This window comes from Monodon monoceros, unplaced genomic scaffold (genome assembly GCF_005190385.1).
Source record: "Monodon monoceros isolate NGI ecotype Baffin Bay Population unplaced genomic scaffold, NGI_Narwhal_1 Super_Scaffold_21, whole genome shotgun sequence".
Classification (NCBI taxonomy): Eukaryota; Metazoa; Chordata; class Mammalia; order Artiodactyla; family Monodontidae; genus Monodon; species Monodon monoceros.
In genome coordinates, this window is record NW_021703778.1 from 60,700,713 (window position 1) to 60,723,204 (window position 22,492).

The 22,492-nt window shown below is 35.2% G+C and overlaps 1 protein-coding gene across 8 annotated transcripts in view; it reads left to right on the forward strand.

Annotated features, from left to right (window-relative positions):
- The window catches only part of TCF12 (transcription factor 12), a 381,378-nt gene that overhangs the window by 287,002 nt on the left and 71,884 nt on the right, over nucleotides 1–22,492 (forward strand). For all 8 annotated transcript variants that reach the window (XM_029237048.1, XM_029237049.1, XM_029237044.1 and 5 more), the window contains 2 exons: nucleotides 9,356–9,491; nucleotides 13,266–13,318. In XM_029237048.1, coding sequence (XP_029092881.1) covers nucleotides 9,356–9,491; nucleotides 13,266–13,318 — 189 coding nt within the window. The remainder of the gene's footprint in view (nucleotides 1–9,355; nucleotides 9,492–13,265; nucleotides 13,319–22,492) is intronic.

Here is a 22,492-nt window from a genome sequence, read left to right on the forward strand (position 1 = left end):
AAAAAAAAAATGTCATGAAAAACCTAGGGGTAAGACAGGAATAAAGACACAGACCTACTAGAGAATGGAGTTGAGGATATGGGGAGGGTGAAGGGTAAGCTGTGACAAAGCGAGAGAGTGGCATGGACATATATACACTACCAAACATAAAATAGATAGCTGGTGGGAAGCAGCCGCATAGCACAGAGAGATCAGCTCGGTGCTTTGTGACCACCTACAGGGGTGGGACAGGGAGGGTGGGAGGGAGACGCAAGAGGGAGGGGATATGGGGATATATGTATATGTATAACTTATTCACTTTGTTATAAAGCAGAAACTAACACACCATTGTAAAGCAATTATACTCCAATAAAGATGTAAAAAAAAAAAAAAAAAAGAATTTATCTGAGAGGAATTCCCTGCCAGTCCAGTGATTAGGACCCCGCACTTTCACTGCCGAGGACACAGGTTCAATCCCTGGTCCGGGAACTAGTCAGGAAACTAAGATCCTGCAAGCCATGAGGCCAAAAAAAAAGAATTCATCTGGGAAATTTTAACAATTTATGTACTCTATTTTATCATGATTGTTTTTTATACCTTTTTACATCTTCAATTAATAAGCTCCCCGTCGGGCTTCCCTGGTGGCGCAGTGGTTGAGAGTCTGCCTGCCGATGCAGGGGACACGGGTTTGTGCCCCAGTCCGGGAAGATCCCACATGCCTCAGAGCGACTAGGCCCGTGAGCCATGGCCGCCGAGCCTGCGTGTCCGGAGCCTGTGCTCTGCAACGGGAGAGGCCACAAGAGTGAGAGGCCCGTGTACCGCAAAAAAAAAACCAAAAGAAACTTACTGTAAGTTTTTATTACAATAATCTAGGCTAATAAAAAGAAACAAAATTGAGTTATTTGTAGTGAGGTGGATGGGCCTAGAGTCTGTCATACAGAGTGAAGTAAGTCAGAAAGAGAAAAACAAATACCGTATGCTAACACATATATATGGAATCTAAAAAAAAAAAACGTTTCTGAAGAACCTAGGGGCAGGACAGGAATAAAGACGGAGAGACGTAGAGAATGGACTTGAGGACGCCGGGAGGGGGAAGGGTAAGCTGGGACAAAGTGAGAGAGTGGCGTGGACATATATACACTACCAAATGTAAAATAGATAGCTAGTGGGAAGCAGCCGCACAGCACAGGGAAATCAGCTCCAAGCTTTGTGACTACCTAGAGGGGTGGGATGGGGAGGGTGGGAGGCAGGCACAAGAGGGAGGAGATATGGGAACATATGTATATGTATAGCTGATTCACTTTGTTACAAAGCAGAAACTAACACGCTGTTGTAAAGCAATTATAGTCCAATAAAGATGTTTAAAAAATAAATTAAATATGGTATTTTATTAATTTGAAGAAACTTCAAATTCCAGAAGAGTAGAGAGAATAATATAATAAACTTCAAGCCTCTAAATTTCTTCTTTGAAAAATAATTTATTTCATATATATATAAAGGCATTAAAAGAATACAAAGAGCAAAAAATAATAATAATCTAGGCTATCTTAGTGTTTCAGGAATAACCCTTTGTTAATTATCTTCGGTAATTAGGTACATTTTTCACAGATGGAGTTGCTAGATGACTGTAGAAAAGATTCTTTTCTCTAAGCATGTGTTAAGAAATTTAGTGCTATGTCATTTCAGAATACTAATTCTGCCTTGAATAAGCAGAATAAAACTGCTTTGTCGATTTCTGTATCCTCTGGGGTACTTGGGTATTCTTTTTGCCTTAGATACCTCCAGGACAAGATCAATAATGCTTCTCATTTGTTTCAGGCAGGCAGAAAAATCAATAATATGAGATGATATGTAATTTTATTTTAGGAAAAAATTCAGTAGTTTATTATGTGTACTTTAGTTTTACCAGAATGTTTGAAGGATCAAATAAAGGAAAAATACATGATTTTGTCAGTGGTAGAATATCAAAATGTTAGGCATATATAGTTTAGCCCTTGATTTTTAAAGTCATATTTACCATTAGTTCCACGGGTATTATTTCTTAGATTATCAAGTCCTTGTGGAGAAAACCTTGTCTTAAACTTCTTTTGTGTCTCTTATAGTACTGAACATTTCATTTTAGTTAACAGCATAAAATATCATCTTGTGTTCTTAGAGGAAACAATTTCTCCTACATTTACTTTGCCTAATCATTTTGACCATGATACAGGTAAAATGGGGAAATGGTTATTTCTATGATTAGGACAGCTGAGTGAAGGGCAGCTGAATAAAGAACAACTTCTATATCTTTTTTGGCACTAATATTCACTGGAGAAAAAGAAGACAGTATTTCCTAACCACATCTCCAGGTTTGGCAACAATAAGGAGAAAAGCATATCAATGGTAAAATTGGTAACAAGGAAACTTTTTTCCCTAAAAAAACCTTGTTCTTCTTTTTCTTCCTTTATTTCATGCATATGTACAAAAACCTACCAGTATGTATTCTATAGGTAACTCAGCTTTAGGATTATGGTTCACAAATTCATTTATAGGTCACTTATATTTTTTTAAGTTAATCTTATAAATGGTAATTGGGTTCCTGGACTATTGTGGAAGTTTTATTGTATTGAGGAAAGAGCCTCTTCAACAGAACTAGATTCATGTTAGGTTCCACTGCTTGCTATTTGTATAACATAAAACCTCTGTACGTAATGCTTAGTAAGATTGCAGTAAATATTAACTGAGATGGTACATTTGATGGTGTGCTAGTGGATCCTTGATATTTAGTCTGATTTTCTCCAAGTTTTTATTTTGAAAAATTACAAACCCACAGAAAATATACCAGAATAGTACAGTGAGCATCCAGGTACTCTTAATCGAGTTTCATCATTTAACATTTCACCATATTGGTGCACATGCATTCTTTTTCTTTCACTCAATATGTGTCTGTAGATGTTTGTATGCTAAATGTGAGTTTATGCACACAAATACACACACTTCTGCTGAATTACTCTGAGTAAGTTGGCATTTTTCTGTTTATTCTTGGTCTAGGTTGATACAGTTTAAATCTGTCACACTCTTTGGATTTAGCCTCTAATTGTCAATCCTTTCTCTGGGGGCCTATTCTCTTTTCTATTTCCAATATCCTATCTTACTTTAGCCATTGGGAGTTGCAACTCAACCGTCTTGGATTCAGGGCAGACGAGGTCTCCTTACTTAGGAGAAAGAGTTTGTGCCCAGGAAACAATTTTTAAAAATTCCACTCATCTTATTTTCATTCTTTGTGATGCTTAGAATATGGTAACCTATGGAGGAAAAAAAAAGAAATGGAGTTTTTACTTTCTCTAGGGCCTACCACCATACTACTCACTTTTACTTAAGCTTCATTTACTTCTCCCAGTGATCCTGTGAAATATTAATATAACCAAACAAAACAGATGCATTAATGTTAGATAATTTGCCCAGGATCTTACAGTCAGGTTTTGAACTCAGGGTAGCTAACTCCAAAGCCCATGCTGTTTCCAGGACATCAAAGTTGTTGTACACATTTTATTTACTTTTAGGAATATAAGAAATACATTTACCTATTCACCTTTTAGATTGTTTTATGCTTCTTTTAGTCTTTATTATGACTATTACTGGACTTCTTTGAAGAAATAACTTACTGGCTACATTTTATTCATCTGAAAGTTTATCTATCTTTATCTTAAGCTTTAAGCAGACAGACTTCTTAACCGTCCTCCAAACTCAGCCCTTTGTTTTGCCATTAAAGCATTACGTAAGGGATCAATTAATATTTTCTAAAAAGGGCTACATAGTAAATAATTAAGGCTTTCCAGATCATACATTGTCTGTTGCAACTACTCAACTCTTCCACTGTAGCACCAAAACAGCCATAGCCAATAATATATAAGTAAATTGAGACTGTGTTCCAATAAAAGTATTTTCCAAACAAGCCCAATTTGACCTGTAGGCCATGGTTTGTTGACCACTAGTATTAATCATCATCTTATATGCTCATTAGAATTTATATGCCAGGGAAATGTTGAAAGGAACACTGTTAAGAGATACATGACTGCCCATCTCCTCTCACGTATTTGTTTGTGTGGGTACAGTGACCAGTTTTGTATGTACCTTCTACATGAGAAAACACAGATGAAGTAATAAGTACAGCAGGCACCTCAAAACATGATATCATGAAAGTCAGTTTGCACTGAGCAGGGAACATCCTATTAAAAGACTAATGATGTTTTTAAGGAAAAATTCAAGGTACATGACCCCTGCCCTCAAACATGTGGTAATAATATGTTCCATCTAGCATACTCTAGCCATATTCTAATTGCTATTTGAGGAATGTCAGATGTGCCTAGCACAGGCAAAAAAACAAAGAAAGAAACACAAAACAGATGTAACAATGGAAATTTTAGTATAATGTGTGGGAGAGTTGATGATTCCTGGGTCACACTATTCTCACACAAATAACATAATCAGGAGATCCACTTCTAATGTTTGTTATAGAAATAGAAAGGATACATGTGTCATTTACATTTATATTAATTGTTTTCTCATTTTTATCATTTCTCCTAGAGATTATTGTCTTAAGGGGAGCTATTTCTCCTTCATGTCTGTTAGTCAACACCTTTGTTTCCTAATCTGTTGAACCTTGTATCTGTTGGAATTTGTGTGATTAATGCTAAGTAATTACATTGATATTATGCAGTCTTTTCATATACACATCATATTGTCTAGTGATTGAAATCCGCTTCTCACTTTGCTCTTTTGTAAAAGAAGATATCAACTTCTTTGATATCTCTTTTGATATCTCTCAAGTCAAAGAATCACTTACCTTTTGAGAAGTCTGAAAAATTTGTCTTCTTAATTATAAACATTTCTGAAAGATGCAGTGATCTTTGGGTGATTTAATATACTGATTACTTCATGTGTGCTCCAGCATTGTTGAATAGGCTTTTTATGAAAAACTGAAATATCAAATATCACATGAAGAGACAGTATAGCAAAACGTATGAAGTGCATGAAAGCAGTGATCAGAAGGAAATTTATAGTTGTAAATGTCTACATTGAAAAAGAAGAAAGATCAGTAACCTAACTTTATACCATAAGAACCTAGAAAAAGAAAAGAAAACCAAACCCAATGCTAGCAGAAGGAAGGAAATAATAAAGATTAGAGCAGAAATTTTTTAAAATAGAGAAAAGGAAAACAATAGAACCAACAAAATCAAAAGTTGCTTCTCTGAAAAGATAAACAAAATTGACAAACCTTTAGCTATATTGACTAAGAAAAAAAGTCTAATTACTAAAATCAGCAATGAAAATAGGGAGCATTACTACCAACCTTACAAAAATAAAAGGGATTATAAAAGAATACTGTGAACAGTTGTATGCTAAAAAATCAGACACTGTAGAAGAAATGGACAAATTCCTAGAAACATACACACCACCAAAACTGAAGAAATAGAAAATCTGAACAGTACTAAAACAAGTAGATTGAATCGGTAATAAAAATCCTCCCAAAAAAGAAAAGCACAGGACCAAATGGTTTCACTAATGAATTTTACCGATCATTTAAAGGAGAATTAACACCAGTCCTTCTCAAACACTCTTAACTCATTCAACGAGGCAAGAATTACCCTGATACAAAACTAGAGATATCACAGGAAAAAGGAAACTACAGACCAATATCCTTTTTGTATATTAATGAAAATTTTTCTACAAAATACTAGCAAGCTACAAATCCACCACCGTGTTAAAAGGATTGCACACCACGACTAACTGGGTTTTATTTTAAGAATGCATGTGTATTAGACATATGAGAATTGATCATTCATTAATTAGAATGAAGGGAAAAGTCACTCAGTCATCACATTTGATGCAGAAGAAGCATCTGACAAAATCCAACACCCTTTTAAGATAAAACACTTCACAATACTAGGAATAGGCAGGAACTTCCTCAATTTGATAAAGGTCACACCTAATACCATGCCCAGTGGTAAAACATGAAAGCCTTTCCTCCTATGATCAAGAACAGGACAAAAATGTCTACTTTCACCACTTTCATTCAACATTTTACTGTACGTTCTATCCAGAGCATTTAGGCAAGAAAAAGAAATAAAAGACATCCAAATTGGAAAGGAATAAGTAAAAGTATCTCTGTTTGTAGATGATATGATCTTTATACATAGGGAATCTATAATAAAATTATTAGAGCTAATAAATGAATTTAGCAAAGTTTCAAGGTCAACACACAAAATTTAGTTTTATTTCTTTATGCTGATGAACAAACCAAAAATAAAATTAAGCAACAACTCAACTTACAGTATCATCCAAAAGAATAAAATACCTAGGAATAAATTTAACTACAAGGTGTAAGACTTGTACACTGGAAACTACAAAGCACTGCTGAAAGAAATTAAAGAAGACCTAAGTAAAAGGAAAAATATTCAGTGTTCATCAATTGGAAGACTTATTGTTGTTAGGATGGCAATACTCCCCAAAGCAATCTACAGATTTGATGCAATCCCTATCAAAATTCCAATGGCATCTTTTTGCAGAAATGGAAAAGCTGATCCTCAAATTTATATGTAACTTCAAGAAATCCAGAATAGCCAAAACAGCATTGAAAAAGAAATGTAAAATTGGAGTACGCATACTTCCCAATTTCAAAACTTAATACAAAGCTACAGTAACCAAAACACTGTGGAACTGGTATAAGGTAGACATATAGACCCATGTGATAGAATTGAAAGTCCAGATAGAAACCCGAACATGTATGACCAATTCATTTTTAACAAGGGTGCCAAGACCACTGAGTTAGGAAATACTGTTTTCCTCAACAAGTAGTGCTAGAGCAACTGGATATCCACATACAAAAGAATGAAGTTGGACCCCCTACCTTACACTATATACAAAAGTTAATTCAAAGTGCGTCAGTGATCTAAGTATAAGAGCTAAAACTATAAACTCTTAGAGGCAAATGTAGGGATAAATCTTCATTACCTTGGATTTGACAGTGGATTCTTAGATATGACATTAAAAGCACAAGAAACAGGGAAAAATAAGTTAGACTTCATCAATATTAAAAACTTGTGAATCAAAGGACATTATCAAGAAGTGAAAAGACAACCTACAAAATGGGAGAAAATATTTGCAAATCAGATGTCTGATAAGGGTCTAATATACAGAACAGCACATATAAGAACTCTTAGAATACCACAGCAGAAAGGCAACTCAATTCAAAAATGGGCAAAGGACTTGAATAAACATTTTTCCAAAGAAGATACACAAAGGACCCTCAAGCCCAAGAAGAGTTGTTCAGCATCATTAGTCACGAGGGAAATGCAAATCAAAACCACTTCACACCATGAGGATGGCTATAATTTAAAAAACAGAAAGTAACAAGTATTGGTAAGGATGTAGAGAACTTAGAACCATCATACAATGAAGTGTAAAATTGTGCAGTCACCATGGAAAACAGTTTGGCAGTTTCTCCAAAAGTTAGACAGATTTTGCCACGTGACCCAGCAACTCCACTCTTAAGTGTATAACGAAAAGAATTGAAAAGAGATACCCAACAAATACTTGCACACCAATGTTCATAGCAACACTATTCACAATAGTCCAAAGCTGGAGAAAACCAAAATGTTACATCAATGGATAAATGCATAAACAAATTGTAGTATACCTGTCCAATGGAATATAATTCATTCCTAAAAAGAAATGAAGTACTGATACATGCTGCAACATGATGAACTTCAAAAGCATTATGCTAAGTGAAAGAAGCTGGATGCAAAAGGTCACATATTAGTTATTCCATTTATATGAAATATTCAAAATAAGTTAAATCCAGACAGAAGCAGATTAGTGGTTGTCGGGCTGGAGGAGGGGAGGAATGGAAGTGACTGTTTGAATGGGTATGGAGTTGCCTTTTGGGGTGACGAAATGTTCTGGAACTAGATGGTGATGGTTGCACAACATTATGAATGTACTAAATGTCACTGATTGGAAATGTTAAAATGGTTAATTTTATGTTATGTTAATTCCACCTTAGATTTTTAAGCTGAAACATAAATATTACTTAAAATTATTAAATAGTGTGACAAACTGAAATGAAAGTCTTTCTGGAGGCAGGGACTGGACTATTATGACTAGCAGTATAAAGTTCTACTGATTCTTTCTAACCAGAGCTGAGGTTTATTTCTCAGTACCTTTATGATGCTCAGTAGCTGGAATGACAACTACCAACAGTATGGTGATAACAGTAAGGGGTATTATTGACTGGTAGAATAGTGAATATATGAGAGAAATCACAGCTCTTTTCATTTGAGAGCATCTTCTCAAGTATATCTAACACCCTTTCCAATTGAGGTCTTCCTTTTCCCTCGGCTACCAGAAAGGTTGAAAACAAATTCTGCCAAATTAACTTCATTTGCTTTATGACACGGTCAATTCGTTAGTAGGTCAGGGCTGCTGAATCTCTGGATTTCAGTGAAGTGCTTGACACAGTTTCATGACATCACTGTGACATACATTAGGGCTCTCTCCTCAGCCTTGTCATCCTGGACAAGGATAAAAATGGATGATTATTATGGATCAAATATAACAAGATGAATTTTATCAGAGATAAATGTTAAGTCTTGTACTTGGAACCAAAGAACACAAACTGAACAAAGAAACCATTGGAGGGACATGACTTAAGAGCAACTTATACAGTAAAGAGTAACAGGGTGTGATTACTCTTAACCTCTCAGTATGAGCTAGCTAGCACAAATGGGTTGTTTAAATGTAGTGTTGAAAACTACTCTGCATTAATAAGGCCACATCTGGGGCATTATTCTCCATTCTCCTTTGCAAGAGACTTTGACAAATGGAAAATCTAGAGGTCTGTATCAGAGATGGTGAGGAGGACATTCAAACCATGTCATGAGACACAGTTGAAGAAAACAGGAATGGCTCGTCTTGAAAATATTGGCACTCTTCAAACAATGAGAGCTTTCCAAAAAGGAAAAAAAAAAAATGGAAAAAGAACAGAATTGACTACCTTTTGTGGTCATGAAAGCATTCAAGCAAAGACTGAGTGGCCATTTTTCAAAAATGTTCTTGATGATTAAAGAGTGGAACTACATAGTAACTAAAGTATCTTTCAACCCTCAGAGTGTATGGATCTACATAATTACTAGAAAGCAGGCAACATGAGGATGGGGAAAAAGAGAAAATACAGGTTTAAACTAATGGTCTAATAAAATTCAAGTAAGTACTTAGATACTTCCTAAATTCAAGGGTTTGTTGAAGTTACTATAGATAGTTCAGGAGTGATGTCATTTTCAGATCTGGGTTCATAATCAATGAGAAGATAACTTGTTTTTTTGGCCTTGTTTTATAGTCTAGCCTCCTGAGACAAGATCTAGGGCTTGGAAGCCCAGCACAAATCTCTTCTTCAGGAAAACCTGGGACACCATACTACTCATTCTCTGCCACAAGTTCCAGGAGAAGACCACTCCATGACTCTGCAGCACTTGGTAAGTGTATCACACAACAAACCCCATTTTACAAATGTTTCTTCCCTACCCCACTCCCCCTTTGTCTATGCTTCTGGCTGTACTTTTAATTAGAAGAAATTTGGTTTCTTGGGTATCACGATGATATTGGGGCTTATTTACATAAAATAATATATCATATATTTAATAAAAATATTTTTATTTGGTCATCAGTATAAGAGGAACTGAATAGTGAAAAATGGAACTTTAAAAATGGGATTAGTTTTTCCTCTTATAATAAAAATGTCATGTACTAATATTAACACCTTATTCTTGACTAAAATTGATATAATGCTCAACAGTTTACAAAGTGGTTTTATAGTATACATTCTCATTTCATCCATACAGCAGTCCTAGTAGTCAGTGGACGTAATACTAGCTTTAACATAAAATTGAGGCTCAAAAGAGGACACATTCATATAACTAGAGGTGATTTATGCAGGATACAATTTAAGATTTTCTGACTCCAAGTCCGATGTTCTTTGCATATTAGTTGCTTCTACTCCCCACTTTTTAAAAAATTGAGGTAAAATTAGCATAACAATTATCCATATTAAAGTGTACAATCCAGAGACATTTAGTATATTTACAAAACTGTACAGCCATCATGTCTAGCTCCAAAACATCACCTCAAAAGGAAACTCAGTAACTATCAAGCATGCAAATCTCATTTTCTTTAGCTTCCTTCTTTTATGTCTTATACATACATAGCCTAACCAGGCCAATCTGTTTTGTGTTGCTGCTTACAGCAAGCCTCAGGTATACTCTGACACCCTATCCAGTCAGTGTTTAAATGTGGGAATTTTTGGTTATTCTTACCAAAGAATCCTTTATATAAGAAAATTGAAGTTATAAAGCATGTTTATATTAAGGATAGACCAGCTTCTGAAATAAACATAGTCCACCAAAAGAAAGTATGTCCCAGTTATTTGTTCCACAAATACTTATTGACACCCCTAATTTGTATGTCTACCTCTGTCAAACCTAAATTTTGGTAAAATATCCCAGGCCTTTGGGTCTAGAATATGCTTGAGGGTGTAAAAGGGCACAGTGATGGATTGTCATACTAGGCATAGAAAGCTCTGGTTAGATATGCCCACCTCTCAGTGTTATGGGTGGTTGAGTATATGTACTGTTAGCTCCGATGATTTAGACCACTGCACTCATTAAGGAAATGGTAAGTTAAAGTATCTTTTCTCCATCTCCGCTTTTGTTTCCCACCAAATTAGTTAGTCAGAGTAAGAACATTCTTTTGAGTCTAGATGTGGCGGTGTCACTCTAGAAAAATATCTGTTAGTCTGCTATGTGAGCACACACTGTGATAAAAAGCACTAATATAGACCAGTATACTATTACTAAGAGTTCAAGGAGGAAATAAACTATTGGAATATTGAGGGCAGGGAGGGGGAGTGGATTTCATAAATACTCAAGCTTTCCAGAAATTAAAGCTTATATATTCTTCATTTTCATTTTGATTATGATAATGCTAGGTACTATGGATTATTTCTTCTATGCCAGGTACTGTGTATACATACTGCATCTTTACAAAAACTCTATGAGGTTATAATATTAACGTCATGTTGCAAATAAGGAACCAAGACCCTGGAAGCTAAGTAACTTAGCCAAGCCTTGGTATCCAGGGAGGTGCACTCATCTCCTGGGTGAATACCGTTTAGTGGATTATTATTCCATTCTTTATTGTTATTTCTCAGTCTTAGACACTCTTTCTCGGCATTGCAGTTATCCATAAAATCTCTGAAAGGACTTCAGAGATAATCTACGCCAATCTTAGCATCTTCTCAAGCTATTTAGATGCTTTAGGAAATCAACATTCTGCAAAACCGTATCTAACTTATAATACTCTTGCCACAGTTTTTAATATAAACCTAGTAATAATGGCTAAAATTTATTGTGTCATTTTCTGTTAGGCACTTCCCTGAGCATCTTTGTGTATTATATTTATTGCAATAACTCCAGGAGGTTATTGTAGGTAACTGAAGCTCTAAGAGGTTAAGTAACTTGCCCAGGCTCACACAGCTGCTGTGTGATGGAGCTGAAATTTGAATCCAATCAGCTTACTCTCTTAACTATTACACTTTGAAACCTCCCAAAAGTGAACTCTGTATCCTAAGTTCATGATTTTGAATCCAACATTATTTATATAATTGTAGAGTGGCAGCTAATGATGAGATTAAAAATATAAAAGAAAAATTTCCATTCCCATGGCAGTGAAGAACTGTCCTTATCTAAACAGCAATGTATCCTACTGCTAACTACCCCAAAAGAGAGTGATGGGCTCCAGACTGATAGGAACAGTTCAGTTGACTCTCTTGGTATGTATGGAGTATGAGTTTTGCTCAAGGGATACTGTACTAGTTGTGAAAAGTTGGGTTTTAGAAAAGCCTCACAAAGAACAAAAATTTTGCCTGTAAGTTTTATAAATATAGAGCGTGCCAGATGTTGTTTATCTTTGGCACTTTTGTTTTAAGGAAATATAGGCTGCCTCTTGGGGTAGGGAATAGATGCTAATGAGTGTTTTTTTCCTCTTTTTATTGTATAAAATTTTCCATGTGCTACTTACAAAGTTGCTTTTTTAGCTTTGCAGCCTCCTGGGATAGTCACTATAAAGATTCCCAGCCCCAATTTAAATGGGTTTCATTCTTTCTTAAACAACTGCATGTTTTATTGTCATATCATTTATGACCCAGGAAAATACCATTTTTACAGTTCTAATTTTTACAGTTTTCAAAAACATTGTAATTAACATCAGCCTTCTTATGTGTTCTCTCTTCTTAATAGTGAACCCCTCTGAAAAATCCTGAATTTGATCCATTATTTGTGTACGATTGGAAAGGTGCAATTAACACCATTTTTTACAATAAATAAGATGAACAAGTATTAAATTTTACAGATAAGTAAAAGTAAAATACCAAGTAAGGTCGTTAGACATATGAAAATATTCATATTCTCCATTGTATTAATAAATAATTTGTGTCTTAGAAAGAAATATACTTTAGTTATTTCTTGGAAATAAATATAAACATCCAAGGATAAAATTGTATAATAATTAGTGCTGAAGTTGCAGTTTTAACCACACATTGTTAAAGTAAATGTTCTTATAGAATACTTATAGGATGATATCATACATGACAATGCCTGTATCTAATAGTTTATGTAGCATATCTCAGATATTATTATAACCTTAATTTTTCAGTTATTAAATTTTATTTCAAATTTTTAACATAATACCTTGTAGCATTAGCATTAGCTTTTAGTTTATTTAATATGCTTTTAAACCTAATTCTCAATGTGATATGAACACTAAATTTGTGTCTCTCTTAAGGAGTCATATTATTAAACTGACCTGTTGTACCAAATGCCCCTCTGCAAATGAGCTGAGATAAATGATGTAAAGTGCCTAATATGTAACCTTGCACATAATAGGTGCTTAAGGAATATTATTCCCTTTTCTCACACATGCTTATTGGTTTGTTATTTTCTTTCTTGTTTTACTTTGCTGTCATCTTCCCAAACTTATGGGATATGTATTTCAGAATATGTCACTTCATTAGGAGTACCTGTTTTGCACTGGAACCAGTTAGAAAGAATGAGACCCCTATCCCTGTATTCCCTTACTTACTTCTAAATGCTGGAAGACAAGAAAGGTACTAGGAGGAAAAATTCTTTCCTGCTCATTTGAAGTCTGAAACTTTTCTAATATAAATGCTGATGAAATATACTGTTTCCCACGTGCAGATCCTTTGCAAGCAAAGAAAGTCAGAAAGGTGCCTCCTGGCTTGCCTTCTTCTGTAAGTACCCATTTTTTTTGACTTTGTGGTAAACAAACTGATATCACGTATTCAGTATCTGCTGGCTGTAAGGATACATTTGGTTGGTATCAGTAGGCACACTTCACATAGTAACTGTTCTCTACTTAATGGAATCACTGATTGAGTTAAATCCAAATTCAGTGTTAGGTTTTTAAGATTTCTCGTCAATGATTTGTAGCTTACTCATATGCTTTTACTCCATGGCCCTGTCATTTGAATTCCCCTCTTGGGAAGAGGACTAGGCTGGTAGCTGTCAAAGAAGATCTCCTGTACAGGTCTTTTGATGTTTAATTAGTCATTATGTTGCTGAACAGGAGGACAGACAGAGATTAATAGCTGAGAATCTTAGAAATTTACATTTGTAATAATCCCAATGGAGCTAAAGACATTAAGATTCGGAGGACATGTTCGGCTCAGCTTGCCTCAGTAGGACTGAGGTTATTAATATGCATAAATCACCAAGTCAGATGTTCATTGTGAAGCCCTTGTGGATTTTAAAGCCTTCATTAAGCCTTTCCTAACTTCAGCCTAGCATCAGGAAAGCTTTCAAGCAGCTAGTTTGTTGATCCCTCTTTGCTCAAAAATGTATCCTTTGAGAATAAAGAGCTTTCATGAAGGAGGTTGGAAAGGTTTGGTGAACAACCGTTAATGGCCATGATAATCAAATGCTGTAGGGGTGTTTGTGCTATTAAGTATACTTTATTCTGTTAAAGAGTAAAAGTATTTGTAAATGAACCTATATCATAAATCCACCTACAATTTAAAAATCCCTGGTGTGAAGAAGGAAGATTTTTTTTCCTCTCCCGTTTCTTAGAACAAATGGGGAGTGGGGCTTTTGGATTGAGGCCCCATGCCTTGTAGGGCACATCTCTTTGTTGTGTAAATGGATGTTGGCCTTTTATTTGGCAGTACTTAACACATGGGCGCAGGTGCTGCTGGATGAGTCACAGCTCATCGAAGTATACACTGAATGGAATATCTGGCTTGGCAAGTAGTAATCTAGAAGGAGCAGCATGGGTCTGAGCTTTTTATTTTTTATTAAGGCTGAAGTAGAGATACCATCTTTTTGGTTGTTTGCCTTCCTTCTTTCCTATGTTCTTCCCCCTCCTTCTCTTCCATGTGATACATGAAAACTCAAATTTGAAATCCTCTTTGAAACTCACTTCCAGATGGATCTGAGTTTTATGCAGCCTAGGGCAGCTGTGCTCTGAACCTGCAGCTTACCTGGAAGGTTGGATTGCAGCTGCAGGCGTTCTTAAAAGCTTTTGCTTGCATAAGCACTTGGACCCACTAGAGGCTGAATAGCTGCTTGATAAACAAAATGAACACAATGCCTCAAATCATTATTCCCAAAGACAGGATTTTTTTTCAGCAACAGCTAAAAATAGTTGGGCAATTTACATTTTAACAGTTGTGTGCTGTGCAGGGGTAGGTGGTTCAACAGCATAACATGATTTCTGCTAGATTAACGGAAGTCATATTTAAAACTGACAGAACAGCTAAAACATGTAACTGTGATTTTTTTGGTAATTTGTTACTATAATTCTATGAGAGTAATAGAAGTTAAATTACATATTAATATTTAGTATAACTGCACAGGTTTTTAAAAATACCAGATTAGTAAATGAAAAATTCATCTCATTTCTTTGCCTGACATTCATTTTAAGAAACAGTATATTTTTGTTGTTTCATAGTTCTTTCATTTTTAAAACAAAAGGGCAAAATGGACAGAACAACCTGGAAAAAGAATAAACACTGGAGGTCACCAGTGTTCCTTGCAATCCTAATCAAAACAGCATTCACTACCTAGAGGTAATTCTCTGTATTGTCTCAGGTGTTAAGGATGAGCCAAGGAGAGGGGGAAAGCCAATGAATTCTCATGAAACTGATTTCTTTGAGAACCATTAGAAAATTTCACAAGTCAAGCCTACTTATATATTGTATTACTAGCTTCTTTACTTGGGATTTATTAGATATTTGTATAGAAAATATTAGAAATTATTATTTTCAATTCTGTACTTAACATCAGCATCAAACATGATCATACTGCTTTGAAACCATGCTGAAAATAGTATTTAAGTGTATTGAATGTTATTAAGGATATATAAATGATAAATGCATTTTAATTAAAAGCATATTTTAGATTAAATGCTATGTTGAAATCTCAGGTTTTTAAAAGAGAATTTTTTTAAACTTTAAAAACTGGTACTTTGATAAATGATACCAAAATAATAAACTGAGAACACTTATTGTTACACTACTTACCTTTTCAGTGTCTAAAACAAATGGAATTTAAAGTAATGGTTTTCTATTTGGATGCTTTTACTGAAATATATGTAATTCATAGGGCTTTATCAATGTGAATTATTTTTTTTAAATGGGTATAAAAATGAAAATGGACTATGTATATTTTATTTCATGATCATTTGAATATCCTACTTCCCAAACTAGAAACTTGACCGTAACATCTCAGATTTGACAGTTTGCTGCTTGTGCAGTCAACCTTTAGTCATCTGTAAAATACATGTTACGTTTACTAAAAAAAGAGTGAAAGAGCTAGGTTGGTATCATACTGCTCACACCACTACAGAGAACAACAGGCAGTGTTACTTAACATGCAAAGCCATGATAATCTACATAATTTGACCATAGACCATTGGTTAGAGGCCTTTTCTTTTTCTAATCCATGATATGTATTTAGGTATCATAATTACAAACCTCAGCTCCCCTATTCCTCACTGCAGAACAACTGAATGGTAACTTCTGTCTGGATGAAGGTCTGATAACGGTGTATTGACATTCTTAAAGCAGTATGGTCACTAAGGTTAAGAAAATGGTCTGTTCAAATCTGCTGGCTTAGTTATTGATTGATTGTATGACCCTGGACTTGTCAGTTAGCCTTAGGAAGTTTGAACTGGGAAATCTAAAGTTCCTTTCAGGTCTAAAATGTTACATTCTTAGGGTTTTAAAATTAATATGCTCTATACATAACCAAAAGGTGTAATGGGCATAGTTTTCTTCCTACCAATGAAAAAATGGTGTTCTTAAGCACATTACATTTTCCACTTGTTTCTCTAGACAGGTTGAAATATTGAACAAAGTGAACTTCTGTAGCAGCAACAGTAGAGCGATGCCTGGACATTGAATTTGAACATACAAGCACACCATCATTGCCTGCAGGGAACTAGTGTGAGAAACAAGCATTTAGTGAATTAATTACATGTATTTCAGTGAGGCAAGTAAAGGTGTGTACCAAGTACTCTGGAAACATAGAGTAGGTGGAACTAACTCTGCCTTGGGAAGTACTAATGGCCTCAGGAGTTGACATTTGAACTCTGTCTGGGAAGATTAGTAGCAGTCGATACAGGTAAAAGGCATAGACATGTAAAAAAATAAACACACTCTCAGGCCACATCTAGAAGTACAGCATTATTGAGTTCTGTACCAAATATAACCTTTATGCTTTTCCTATAGCAGACCTGCTCTCCCACTCCAGAGGGAGATTGAGGAACACATAAGACCAGCTCAGATATGAAAAGAGATAAATTGTCATAGCAGTCTACCCTGGATAAAAGCCTAAAGTCTCCTGGCCTGTAGATAATAGGAGGCATTTGTAGTTGTTAAGATTATCTGGGAGTCTTTCTGAAGGTATGGGTGTGCTTTGACTTTGCAGGATGTTTTCTTTCCTTTTTAGGGCTCCTGAACCTCCCCTCTCCTTCTTTAACCACCACCTCTAGTCTTTGTTCTTTGTATATACACAAGCTGTTTTTCATCTCTATCAAATTTTTACTGAGATAAAACATTTAAGGAAATTTTGAAGCACTGGGTAGGGATTGGGAGCAACTTTGATTTTTTTCCTAGTAATTTGTGGGAAAAAGTGAAACATTTGCATTATATTTGTTAGCACCCTTTACAGCCTCAATTTCACTGTGTTAGAGTAACACATATCTTACATGTGTGAGCATCTGTGCTAACCATTATCTGTATCATCTTAATCTTTAATCTTCACCACACCAATCTGTAAGATAACTAATATCCTCTTCTTACAGATGAGGAAATTGAGACTCAGAAATATTAAGTAACTTGCCCAATATTACACATACAGCCAAAGATTACAACCTAATTTAATATAGAAGACCATTTTCTTTTTCTTTTGAATGTTAAAACATGTTGTGTATCTTGGTGTACTCATAAGGTATCTTGGTTAGTATATTAAATTTAAAACAGTTTATTCTGTCATTTATGTTTTTCTTGATCAAATTTATTAATTGCTTTGTTGTTTAAGGACCTACCACCATCTTGAAAGGATGACGTAGAAAAGCACAGACTTCATAGTCAAGCAGATGGGTTTTATCTGGCCTCAGCTGCTTTTTGTTTCGTAACCTTAGAGAAATTGCTTTTAAGTTCTCTGAACACGAAATTTCTGTTTGTAAAAGGAGACAGTAATGCTTATCTCAAGTGTTAGTATGAGGGTATCATGTGCCTTACATGTGCCTAGTATATAATAGACACTCAGTAAATGTTCTTTCTTTATTTTTTTCTAGTTCCTACCACTATAGCCTGCAATTTAAAGGAATTTTAGCATTTCATGTTTACTGTTTTTTTTTTTTCTTGGCTGTGCCTCGTGGCTTATGGGATTTTAGTTCCCCGACCAGCGATCAAACCCGGGCCCTTGGCACTGAGAGCGTGTGAGTCCTAACCACTGGACCACCAGGGAATTCCCATACCATATTTTGTTGAAAAGCAAGGAAAAGTTTGAAAACATAAGGAAAGATAAATATTATGGTAAAAAAAAAAGTATTTACTTGCATATGTAATGTATGCGCCTGGCACATAGTAAGTAGTAAATTGTAGCTGCTATCGTTGTTAAGAAAGCATTCATTTTCCGAAAAGGAACCTATAGAAGGAGGAAAAATTGATTGAATTAATTCCTGCCTAGAATTCATACTAATTAGTTTTGTCTTCTGAACTATCAAGAGTCTATGCTTTTTTTTTCCTTTCTTTTATCATTGGTTGAACATCTTTATGGTCCTCTAAAGCATTTCTCAGATGGAGGGAAGTTTCTTTGTTCTTTATTTCTTAACTTGATGTTATATAGTATTTCCAAACATAGATCTTTTTTTAAAAATGCCTGCAGAAAATGCAGAATCCTGAAGAAAGAAGCAAGACACTTCCAAGATTTTTATCACCAGAAAGTAAATATCTATACAGATTTCAGAATACCTTTATATCCAAGTTGTGATCTTGTTCAGTAGCATTTGAAAACATCTTTTGAACATCATCATGCTCTGCATCAAAATGGCATGTCTTATTCATTTTTTTTTAATTTATTTATTTATTTTTGGCTATGTTGGGTCTTTTGTTGCTGCACATAGGCTTTCTCTAGTTGCGGCCAGCGGGGGCTACTCTTTGTTGCGGTGCCCAGGCTTCTCATTGCGGTGGCTTCTCTTGTTACAGAGCATGGGCTCTAGGCGCGCAGGCTTCAGTAGTTGTGGCACACGAACTCAGAAGTTGTGGCTCGTGGGCTCTAGAGCTCAGGCTCAGTAGTTGTGGTGCACGGGTTTAGTTGCTCCGCGGCATGTGAGGTCTTCCCGGACCACGGCTCAAACGTGTGTCCCCTGCATTGGCAGGCGGATTCTTAACCACTGCACCACCAGGGAAGTCTGGCATGTCTTCTTCATTTTGAACATAACTGGTTTATAGTCCCACACATAGGCTGATGACACAATCTCTTTGTTTCTTAGTCAAATATCATGCTAGTCTTTGCCCTCTGTCTTTAAGTGTGTATATATTATCCCACAAAAGCTGTAACAGTTTATCAGATAATTGCTTTAATTTTTTTGAGAGTTTGAGAGTTAAACTCTCAAAGTATATTTTACCTCCCTACCCATCATGAAAAAATTTTTTTATGATTCTTCCCTCACAAGGAACTTTATTGTTTCTGAGATAAATCAAAGCAGCTTAGACACCACCTTTTCTTGCTTTGCTGCGGACAGGTACAGAGCTCTGTAGCCTTTGAATTGGTAATTGACTATAGTTTAGGAAATGACCTTCCTTTCTGCCAAATTTTTGTAGGATTTTATTTTGTTGGGAATGGCTTTTTTTAATTAATGTGGATTTTTTGTCATTTTTAGTATTAAATTTTCTCTTTTAGGGACACCTCTTGAGATAATTGGAGATATTCTGAGGTGTTTCTAAATCACAAAGCCCACTAAACATGTACCGTGATCTAGCATTTTCATGTACATACTAAATATAATTAGTAAGAATATTAAATAGAAAAGTCAGAATATTAAATTTTGAGGGTGGCTAAAGTGAGGATTTTTTTTTAAATAGGAAAGGGAGGACAGATACAACTTTCTGGGGCTGATATAAATGAATAACTTGGAAAAGTACCACTTGAAAGATTAGTGGTTATCTGAACCAGTAAGAAAAAGGTCAAGGGTAGAACTATAGAGATATTGTTACCTCCAGTTTATCCACAAAAATAGTGAGATAAGCTAGAAATGTATCTGTGGGAGTGTTCTGTGGAAGTTATTAGGAAGCTAGGGTAGCAGTGTATTTGTAGACAATTATCTGAGACCCTTAACTAGCAAGAATCCTAGTTGATTCTAGAATAAACAGTATTTACATGCAGCACCAGCTTAAGCTAAACTTCATAAAGTGAACACTCCAGTTCCTGAACGTGAGTGGGAATAGATATTTGCTTAGCTCCTTTAGCAGACAAGCCCATAGGGTGCACAACAACTAGGTACTTAAGAGTTTCTTATTTCGAACTGTTAGATAAGCTGTCTCTGTTTGAAGGCTACCTTGATATAAAATTTCCAAACAGACTGATTCTTTCTCTGACCTTACAGGTCATTCTAGCAGGAAAATCTTAGTACCTAAAGCGAATGGTTCTATAATCCATTCCAAACTCATATTCAGTTTGGTCATTGAATGAAAGATTTTCTTCATACATTAATAAGAAGAAATAGCCACTGTTTATGCTGACAGTAACTACTGTTCAGAACAGTGTCAGACTTGTATCAGTGTAGATAATGGGCTTTTAATCCATAGTTCTAAGATGTTGGTTTTTTGTAACAAGCCAGTCCATCTTTGATCTGATTTCAAGTCAAAAAAAAAAAAAAAGGAAAAGTTACCAGCGAGCAAGTCTTCTGTATCTGTTTGTACTGATGTGATGGTACAACCACAGTGATATTTGTTATTTTCTGACCTTTCTATTTCTTTTTAAAGAAGGAAGAACATGGCTGAATTTCAGAACCAGCTTTTACGATTTATTGAACTCCTCCGCTGCTATATTTTAGATCTTTGAGACTTTACAAACCAGATGTAGGATAAGCCCCAATGTGTGTGTGTGTGTGTGTGTGTGTGTGTGTGTGTGTGTGTAATTTGTATGGTTTTTAAAGGATATGTGGTTGAATTCTATAAATGCTTTCAGACGTTAAGCCCACTGTTTTGTCATTCAGCATCAGTAGAACCATGAAGATTTTTTGTTTCGTTTTTTATCTAATACAATTTCTTCAAGTATAGGAAAGAAGGAATAAATTAAGAAGCTCCAAGTTTCTTAATCTAAGCCCCAAGTTTGGGGCTCTGGATTTCATTCTAGGTTAGGGAAGGCATTTATATCCTGAGTAATTTGCTGACATGAAATTTGCCATCGCCGATATTTCCTTTGTTTAACCAGTGATGATTTTAGTTTGAAAAGTCATTTAGTGTACTTGTACGATAACTAATTTCAAGGAGTGTAATCTATGCTATATAGATAAGTTCATACTTAGACTTCTAAGCAGTTTAAAAACACTACTAGTTCCAAGATAGTTCCTTATTTGTATTCATTGAATAGATTTTTAAACAATTTTTTTTTTTTTTGATTGCACCAGGTGTAATTTGTGGCAGGCGGGCTCCTTAGCTGTGGCTTGCAGGCTCCTTAGTGTGGCATACAAACTCTTAGTTGCAGCATGCATGTGGGATCTAGGTCCTTGACCAGGGATTGAACCCCAGCCCCCTGCATTGTGAGTGCAGAGTCCTAACCACTGTGCTACCAGGGAAGTCCGATTTTAAACAAATTTTAAAGTGTTAGCCCTTCAAAGTTTTTGTCTTTTTTATTATCTGCATTTAATTTAAGACATAACCCAATATATGTATAATATGACAACATTTTATTAATTTTCAAAAGTAATTTGGTTCTAGAAATTGTTTCTGGAAAATTTGCTAGAATCTGCTATCTCTTTCTTATAGCCTATATTTCTACTCTTCCTCAGTGTGCTAGACCAGGAGTCAGCAAACTTTATGTAAAGGGTTCTGTTGTCAATCTGCTCAGCTTTGTGAGTCAGACAGTCTTTGTCACAACTATTCAGCTCTGCTATTGGAGTGTGAAAGCAGCCACAGATGATACATAAATGAATGGGCATGACTGTGTTCCAGTAAAACTTCATTTGTAAAATCAGGTGGTAAACCTGATTTGGCCCACAACTATAATTTGCCAACCTCTGCATTAGACTTAAAGACCATAAGTGTATGCCTAGAGTAGATATATTCTTACCTTCTTCATAAATATTACTTCCTGTGAAAAACAGACCCAAAGAGAAACAAAATAAAACCCTGTTTTTTGTTTGTTTGTTTTTTAGATCCATTACATGATATTCATTAGTCCCTTCCTCATTTCCTTAAGGCTGTAGGCACATTGATAGAAACTTTCCAGGACAGTTATTTGCCTTAAAATGTACCTGACTAGGATGGTGGAAGAACCTCAATATATAAAGTGGATGCTACGAAGTCATAATTTTTCTAGGATTTAAATGTCACATTAGGTAATAATATGCAGAAGTTTATGACATCAAAAATAAGTCCACATAGAGATATATTAGAAAATGTTTATTTGAAACAATTGGGTTTAAAGTATTTAAATAATTTGACTTTGATATAAACAATTCTATTATAATTTTTTCCTTGAACTTATATATACATGTGCCTAATCACCATCTTTTATCCTGGTCCAACTTCCTCATAGAACCCAAAGCTAAAAAAGTAGTTCCTAGCAGCTTGAGAATCAGTTCCAACCCATGTATGATTGTGAGACAGATTCTGTTGAAACACGTGACATGTCTCTCTAAACCTAAAAGCTTCATTCAAAACTTAAGAGAGGAGGGC